Source organism: Talpa occidentalis, unplaced genomic scaffold (genome assembly GCF_014898055.3).
Source record: "Talpa occidentalis isolate TD23 unplaced genomic scaffold, MPIMG_talOcc4v2.1 talOcc4.12, whole genome shotgun sequence".
Taxonomy (NCBI): domain Eukaryota; kingdom Metazoa; phylum Chordata; class Mammalia; order Eulipotyphla; family Talpidae; genus Talpa; species Talpa occidentalis.
Genome location: NW_023601212.1, coordinates 4,514,162 through 4,523,229, shown reverse-complemented (window position 1 = coordinate 4,523,229; position 9,068 = coordinate 4,514,162). Strand labels below are relative to the sequence as shown.

The following is a 9,068-nucleotide window of genomic DNA, read 5'->3' as shown; positions in this document are numbered from 1 at the left end:
ACATTGTGGGTCTCAATGGTATATATTGCAAATCTCAATATGTTGATGGCCCACCCCCTAAAACAGATGTTTATTTCATTTTGAAAATATTTTTTCTCTTACATATATTTTTTCTTTTTTATCAGTTACTCCTCATTGACTCATTCATTGTTTTTTGTTTGTTTGTTTGTTTGTTTTTTCCCTTTATGGATCCAGTAGGTTTACTTCTGGTCAACTTTCCAATGAGATTTACAACCTCTGATTTGAAGCACTGATAGAGAGTGCTGATATATTTTCCCTAATAACTGTCTTCAAATGTTGAAGTTTTTGGCCCTACTTAATAGTACATTTTTTCCATGAATAAAAGAATTGAAAATAACACTAAGATCATAATAAACTGCTTACCATTTCTTCACGTGTATTCAAATCTTCTGAACAAGATCTTTGACGTATTTTCTTTACTAACTTCTCTTTTCAGAAGAGTCTAAGTTAATGCATAATAAACTAGCCATTTAAAACTGAGCCTTCAACCTACCTTTGTTCTAATCTTCATGTGAACAGTGAATTGAAATGAACCTCAAAGTAGGAATCTAAATTTGAAAGATGGGTTGTTTATATGTCCCATTGTATATTCCAACTGGGAGAGCTCTTGAGAAAATAGCTTCATTCTTGGAGATCGTTCTTTTCATCCATTTTTTTTTCATTCTTCCCTTCTATTTCCTTCTTTCCTCCTTCCTCACCCCACCTTAGATTTAACTTCTTCCAGTTTAAACACATACTGGTCACAAAACAAAAACTGCAAAAGCAGTTCTAAGAGGGAAATAGATAGCATACAGCCCCAAAAAAGAAACTGGAAAGAGTCCAAACAAACAACATTGCTTCTCAACTCAAGGAACTAGGAAAAAAAGAACAAAAAAAGCCCAAAAATCCAGCAGGAGAAGGAAATAATAATGATTAGAGGAGAACTAAATGAGCTAGATATAGAAAATGCAATCCAAAAGATCAATGACACCAAAAGTTGGTCTTTGAAAAAATAAAATAGACACCTCGACCTAGGCTCACAAGGAAAAGAGGGAGAGAACTCAAATACAGGATCAGTAATGAAAGAGGAGAAGTTACGGACACTGTGGAAATTCAGAGGGTTAAGAAGTGATTACTAAGAACATTTAAATGCAAACAAATTCAACAACTTAGATGAGATGGATCCAGTCATCTAAGACAAAATAGGAAAGAAACAGAAAACCTGAAAACCAATCATAAGCAAGTAAACTGAAAATAATCAAAATAATCAAAACTCCCTGCTCAGACACTTTAAAAAAAATCAAGAATGAAGGAATTCTCCCAAATACATTTTATGAGGGCAAAAATATTCTAATAACAAAACCATTAAAAAAAAAGACAACACAAAGAAGGAAAAATATAGTCCAACCTCCATAGTTAACAAAACACAAAACTCCTCACTAAAATCATAGCAAACCGAATACAACGATGGATTAAAGAGAGTATATACCATAAACAAGTGGGATTTATAAAAGGGATTCAAGGATGGTTCAATTTCAATTTAATTCACATCAATTAAAGAAAAAATACATATGAACATATGAATAGATTCTGAGAAAGCACTTGATAAGATTCATTGACATTTATTATAAAAATCCTGGAAAAATCAGAGTAAGTGGAATGTATCTAACATAATAAAAGCCACATATGAAAATAAACCCTTAAAGCTGACTACAGAGTGCAACATCCAGAGAGGAGGGGGAAGAGGTGAGGACAGAGCAGGAAAGGAACATGTGTCTGTGTTGTGGACTCTGGGTGGTTTAGTGCTGGGTCATGACCGTCCTGACCTGAAGGGGAGTCTAAACTCTGAGACACCAGCAATAATGAAACCCAATGTTACCTCAATAAAGAAATTAAATAAATACATAAAAAGTAGATTTTATTATTTTATACAATGAAAAAATTTGTTACCCTGAGTAGATTTTTTCTCTTTCATTATTTAATGTGAGAAATATGAGTAATACAGTAAGTACACACATTCCAACTCCCATCAAAAGCTATATTAACATCTAGCAGTATTTTCCTTCAGTCACTTTTCTCTTTCACAGACTCACTGCACAGGTAGTGTGACAGTAGAGTGCGTCTACATTATGAATCCTTTAAATAAAGCCCAACAGCTTTAGAGAGAAAATGAACTTCCCTTTGAGACACAGGAGACTCATTCTTGACCTGGGAAGCAGCAGAAAACTCTGCTGTTTCGTCTTCCAGTCCAGGCTTCTTGTTTCATTGACCATGTGTGTTTCTCTCTCTAAGATTCCATCATCCTCATATCTCAAAATTCTAAATGAGTTTCTGATATTTACTTATAATTTCAGACTATCAGCTTTGCTAAACATTGTATGCAATTATTCTTTGTCTGGCATGTATATTTCAATGTCATTTTTTTCTTTTTTGGTATATCTTTTAAATGTAAGGTCTATTTTTTTGTCACACAATTTGATGAACTCAAAGTTAAAAATCTTTATCACTTATAATTTTATCACCATAATTATAATCATTATCTTTATTGGAAATAAAAAATTTTAACAGCTTTCACCAAAAGTTCAAATATGTATTTACAATTTCTGAATTTACACCTCTATGATTTATTTTTCTTCAGTAGGAAGTAGCAACTAATTATTTCTCCAAAAAAAACCATACCTTTTCTATTGCTATATTCCTTCCATTCCCAGTGGCTTATAAATTATCTCTTTATTTCTTTCAAATTGTGGTGCAACAAGTTTCTATGGACTATGAAATCAAGAACTGGTCCAGTGCCAACTGCCATTTACAACACATGCTCTCAGGAAATTTCCGTTTCTGTTTACTACGTTACTCATCTTAAAATTAGAAGTAATATCATGTCAGGAGTGTCTGTGCACATCAGTAAGGCAGTAATGACACACGTTATAGTGCTCACATTGTATTTCTTAGTAATGTGACAGGTTCTTTTATTCCAGTCTCATCTTATAGGACAGGTCTGCTTAGGATGCTGCAGAGACTCAGAGACTCTGCCAAATTGTTATCTAAATGTTTTGATTCACAAGCACTAGGTAGTTCACACTCTAGTGGGAAATTTTGTAAAGATCCTTACAGTCAGATCACACCTAGGAGAGGAGAGTTCCCAATGTAAAGAAAACAGGCCTGAGATAAAATTTGCCACGTGGGAATAGAGAGTATTCTTCCCTTTGTTATGATTCTTGCTCTATCTCCCTAAGGGCTAAGTTGTTCAGAAATAGAGGCCTTTTTTTTTTTTTAATTGAAAGCTTTGAGAATTCAAACCTGTATTTCCCTGAAAAGATAAATACTCCTTTTTTTGCTCCTCTGCCCCAAGCTGACTGACCTAAGACCAGAAAAACAATAATGTTACTGAGCCTGGTCTATTTCTCTCCATAATTAGAATCATTTCTGTGCCTTTTCTGGGACCCTCTCATCCTCCATTATCCTGTCCATCAGCACCGGCAGCTCCTTCTCCCTGCTGCGGTCTGGAGCTGCGTTTGGACTTAGTAAGTGTTTGGGCAGAGGAGTGTGTGTCTGCGTGCATGTGATAGGATTCTGCCAGCAGTGGCCCAGGAACAAGGACATGGGTGGTGGCTACATGAAGCTAATAAATATTAATAAAACATTTATTTTATGATTTTGTTTTTCACTTTTAATTTTTTATGGAAGTAACATTGAATTATAAATAATCTAAGTTCCATTATAATCCACACCTGCATATACTACACAAAGTTCACCCCTAAAAGTTGATCTTAGTTCTATCTCCAATCATGCAGTTGGCCCCATTCTCCTTGTTTAAGCACTGCTCTTCCCCTCCCCTTCTGGAGAGGGTTGTGACTTTGAAGGGGATGGCAGACTGGAGAGAAAATCAAACAATTCAACATGATGCTGTCAACAGACTTGCTTCTCTTACTGTACCTTTTATGGTGATGTGACTGTCATTGCAATGTGGTATGACATTGCCTCTTGGTTTGGGATGGACATTCTATATTTAAATAAATATATTGATAAATACTGGATCACAATCAACAAGCAACTATAAACCAGAGACACACAAACGAGGGTGGAGAGGAGGGATGAGGGTCAAAATAAGGGAGGTGGGAACTGTATGGGGACTATAACCAAGATGAAATACATCCCCTGGGAAGAGGGGGATATTGGGATCTGGTGGAGGATACGGGTGCCTTTGTGGTGTGTGTGGGGTGTGACCCTGTATCTCTGCATCACGCAGTGTGTTGTAAGCCAGTGTGATCACAATGAAGAAAAAAATCTCATACAGTGTGCAAAAATGATGTAAAAATATATAAAATAAAATTTAAAAAACCCCCCAAAAAACATTGGGTTATAACATTACCTAAGTTTCTGGAGTACAACACTATAATTCAAGATCTGTATAAAACGCCAACAGTGTAATTTCTATCTTTATCCATATAGTATTGCCTGCAACTGATCTTTTATCATTTAAGAACACAGTTGTTTCTTAACATACTCACTTACTTACTTATTTACTTTATTTATTTATTTATTTTTAAAATTTACTTATTTTTATACAAGAGCTTGGGTACAGGCCAGAGGCTCGGGAGGGTGAGAGGATTCACCAGAGACAGAGCGGGGAGCAGAACAAGCAGACGGACCGAAAATACTGCTGAGGGGAGCAGTGGGTGAATCAGGAGAGGTCTGCCGTGCCATGTGGGTATCTCTCTGGCTGGCTGGGAATTGAACTCGCTCTGCAGAGGCTGTGGACAGCTCCACAGCACTGTGCTCAACCCGCTGTGCCACCAAGGAGGCCAATTTACTTTATTTATTCATTGTACTGCATTGTTAAATTTTACATGAAAATTATTGAGTTTTAATAGCCTATGTCAGACCATGGAGTGGAGTATTTGAAATATATCAGCAACATGGAGAACACTCTAGGAAGAGGTGATATTGGGATCTGGTGGAGGATACGTGTGTCTCAGTGGTGCGTGTGGGGTATGACCCTGTAGCTCTGCATCACACAGTGTGTTGTAAGCCAGTGTGATCACAATGAAGAAAAAAATCTCACTGCACACACACAATAGAAGTTTGAATTTGCTTTAACTTCCTTTCCATATCTCTTGGTTAAAGAAGAGCACTCAGTATTCCCACACCGTGAGATTTTGACAATAATGGCATTTTATTTATGTTCCTCGGTGAGAAACATGGCATAATTAAAGAAGCTCAACTTCTGTGAGTGGTTGTACCGAGTTTTTGCCAAAGGACAGGACAGGCAGGAACGATAAGACTCAGCCAGCCCCCCTGAGGGACACTCCACGTGGAAATTAGGCGGGGGAGGCCCATTCATGTTTAAGGCTGAGATGAGACACGTTTCACTAGAGCCATTATAGGCTCCTCAGTGAGAGGGGTATCAAGAAAATGGAATTAATGTTGAAATATGGGCTGAAATGAACACTATGTCTTTAGAATAAGCTCATCAGTCATAGCAGTTTTACTTTTAAATTCTTCTGGGTGCATAAACTTATCAGTGGTTCTAATTCTTATTATCCTCCTTAATGACAGATCTCACAGTCTAATTGGAGACCTTGTTACAAAGCATGTAATGATAACAATGTGGTAAGTCATACACACAGAATATACAAACACAGTGACAGCACTGCAACATGGGCCACCCTCCCGGGGTGGGATGAGGTTGGTATTCAATAGTCTCTTTCTGAACACACAGGATTTTGTCAGGTTCTTTTACAGAAGAAAAAGGTGGGCTGAGGAGTTATTGTTTCAAGTTCTTTACATTCATGAGTATATTGTGTCATTACCATTACCCATACTAATGCCTCAGAGGGGGTTAGTCACTGGCTTAGGGGTCACTACAATCCTAGGGAAGGTGTTTCCTTATTCCAGATCCTAGACTGATGTTTACCAACAAGGATTAGCCTTTGATGGGATAATTATGCAGAATCTCTGTGCCATTTCCACATTGCCAGGGGAGAAACTGTTGGGCCAGTTGGGCCAGAACCACTGCCTGATCCACCAGGAGTGGCTCCTGGTGCTGTTCCTGCCACGGAGCAGAGTGGCGTTGGGGTGTCCACAACACACAAGTCCTGCCAAATGCTAAAGACCCAATCAGGCTGCTGCCAAAGAAGTGGGTGTTGCATTAACTGAAGCTAATTACTATTGGTGTTATCATTGGATGCCTCCTCATTGAACTATATTTGTGCATAATTGTGTTAACATCCATCACAGCATGAAAGCAGATCTCCTTTCCCAGAACATTTGGTTTAGTTTCCACTGGTTGATCATCAAACTCTGCTCCTTCTCTTGTAGTAGACACCCCAACTACATGGAAACAGGAAATCATTCAGGAGCACCCCAGTTCCTCCTCCGGGGCCTCTCCGACGACCCTGCGCTGCAGCCACTCCTCTTTGGGCTGTTCCTTTCCATGTACCTGGTCACCGTGACAGGGAACCTGCTCATCATCCTGGCTGTCAGCTCCGACCCCCACCTACACACCCCCATGTACTTTTTTCTTTCCAACTTGTCCTTTGCGGACATCTGTTTCACATCCACGACCATCCCCAAGATGCTGGCGAACATCCAGGCACAGAACAAAGGCATCTCCTACCTGGGATGTCTCACTCAGGTGTATTTTTTTAATGTTTTTGCTGGACTGGATACTTTGCTCCTGACCGTGATGGCCTATGACCGGTTTGTGGCCATCTGTCACCCCCTGCACTACATGGTCATCATGAATCCTCGCCTCTGTGTCCTCCTGGCTTTGATGTGTTGGCTCGTCATTTTATGGGTTTCCCTGGTTCATGTTCTTTTGATAGCACAGCTGACATTCTACACAATTACTGAAATCCCACATTTCTTATGTGAGCTGGATCAGATTCTAAAAGTAGCCTGTTCTGACACCTTCATCAATAACATCTACTTGTATGTGACTTATGCCCTGTTTGGTTTTTTTCCTGCTACTGGAATCCTCTATTCTTACTCTCAAATTGTCTCCTCCTTAATGAAAATGTCCTCCTCTATCAGCAAACATAAAGCTTTCTCCACTTGTGGGTCTCACCTCTCTGTGGTCTCCTTGTTCTACGGGACAGGCCTGGGGGTCTACCTCAGTTCTGATGTGACCCATTCTTCAGAGGAAAGGTCAGTTGCTTCAGTGATGTACACGGTGGTCACCCCCATGCTGAACCCCTTCATCTACAGCATGAGGAACAAGGATGTGAAAGGGGCCCTCGGAAAGCTTCTCAGCAGAGCAGCCTCTTGTGTTTTATTGGCCTCTGGCCTCAGAAGTTAGTGAACATTGTGGGTCCAGGTGGTATTATTGCAAATAGTAATATCCTAATACCCCCGTTCAAATATATATATATAGTTTTGTTTTGTTTTGAAAAAATGTTCTGTTCATCATATTTATATGTGTGTGTATTTCTATAAGCTTCTACCCATTGTCTCACTCAGTGTTTTTTTGTTTGTTTTATGCCATTTATGCAGTCAGTTATTTTCTTCTGGACTGCTTTCTTATGAGATTTACAACCTCAGATATGAAGCACTGATACACACTCTTGATTCGGTTTCCTTAATAATTGTCACCAAATGTAGAAGTTTTGGGTTCAACCACAGGTAAAAATAAGGACATAATCACCTTAAACAAAGAACTAGAGGGTATGCATCTCATATATATCTATAAGGATGAATATACTTTTTTTTTCAACTGCACATGGGTCATCCTCTAGTTTAAACACATACTGGTCACAAGACAAACATCAGCAAATTCATGACAATTGAAATCATACCAAATATCTTTTCTGTTCATCAACATACTTAACTACAAATCAAATACAAAAAGAAAACCAGGAAATATTGTTATCCTTCAAGAACTGAACAGCAGCCTACTGTGACTGCCGGGTTAATGAAGAAATAAAAAAAATACCTCAAGACAAATGATGAAGACAAAATCTTTCAGTATATGTGGGACACAGCAAAAGCAATTGTAGAGGGACGTATACAGCAACACAGGCCAAATTAAGAAACTGGAAAGAGCCCAAGAAAACAATATTGTTTCTCATCTCAAGGAACTAGGGGAAAAAAAGAATAAAAAAAATCCAATATCCAGTAGAAGGAGGGAAATAATAAAAATTAGAGATCAAATATATATATTTATATATATATATGGCAGTGCAAAAGATCAATGACAACAAAAGTTGGATCTTTGAAAAAACAAAAATAGACATGACTACCTTGGCTCCCAAAGAAAAAGAATGAGAAAGCTCAAACATAGGATCAAACATGAAAGAGAAGAAGTTACAAAAAGACACTGCAGAAATTCAGAGGATAAGAAGAGATTACTGAGAACATTTAACACAACCAAATTCAACAACCTAGATGAGTGGACAGATCATTAGAATGATCCATTCATCCAAGACCAAATAGGAAAGAGACAAAATCCAGAAGACCACTCATAAGCAAGGAAATTGAAAGTAATCAAAACTCCTCCCAACCCCCAAAACAAAAGTCCATTACCATATGGTTTCACCAGGGAATTTTACCAAACCTTCAGAGATGAAGTAATATTATCCTGCTCAGACACTTTCAAAAAATCAAGAATGAAGGAATTCTCCCAAACACATTTTATAAGGGCAACATTATTCTAATAACAAAACAATTCATAAAAAAAGACAACACAAAGAAGGCAAACTACAATCAACCTCCCTAGTGAACAATGACACAAAAATCCTCAATAAAATCATAGCAAACCCAATGCAACAATGGATTAAAGAGTGCATCTGCCATGACCAACTAGGATTTATAACAGGAATACTAGGATTGTTCAACTTCTTGACTAATATAATTCACATTAATTAAAAAAACAAAAATACATATGATCATATGAATAGATTCTGAGAAAGCACTTGATAAGATTCATCATACATTTATGATGAAATCCCTGGAAAAGTCAGAGTAAGTTGAATGTATCTGAACATAATAAAAGCCATATATGAAAACAAACCCTTACAGCTGACTATAGAGGGGAAACATCTGGAGGTGGGAGGGGGAGGGGTGAGGAC

At 38.0% G+C, this 9,068-nt stretch overlaps 1 protein-coding gene across 1 annotated transcript; it reads left to right on the top strand.

Annotated features, from left to right (window-relative positions):
* Positions 1-6,334: 6,334 nt before the first annotated feature.
* Positions 6,335-7,556, top strand: LOC119240343 (olfactory receptor 7D4-like). The gene is made up of 2 exons (XM_037504690.1): positions 6,335-7,269; positions 7,520-7,556. The coding sequence occupies exons 1-2, from the start codon at positions 6,338-6,340 to the stop codon at positions 7,554-7,556; spliced, it is 969 nt and encodes a 322-aa protein (XP_037360587.1). The 5' UTR covers positions 6,335-6,337.
* The last annotated feature ends 1,512 nt before the right edge of the window (positions 7,557-9,068 follow it).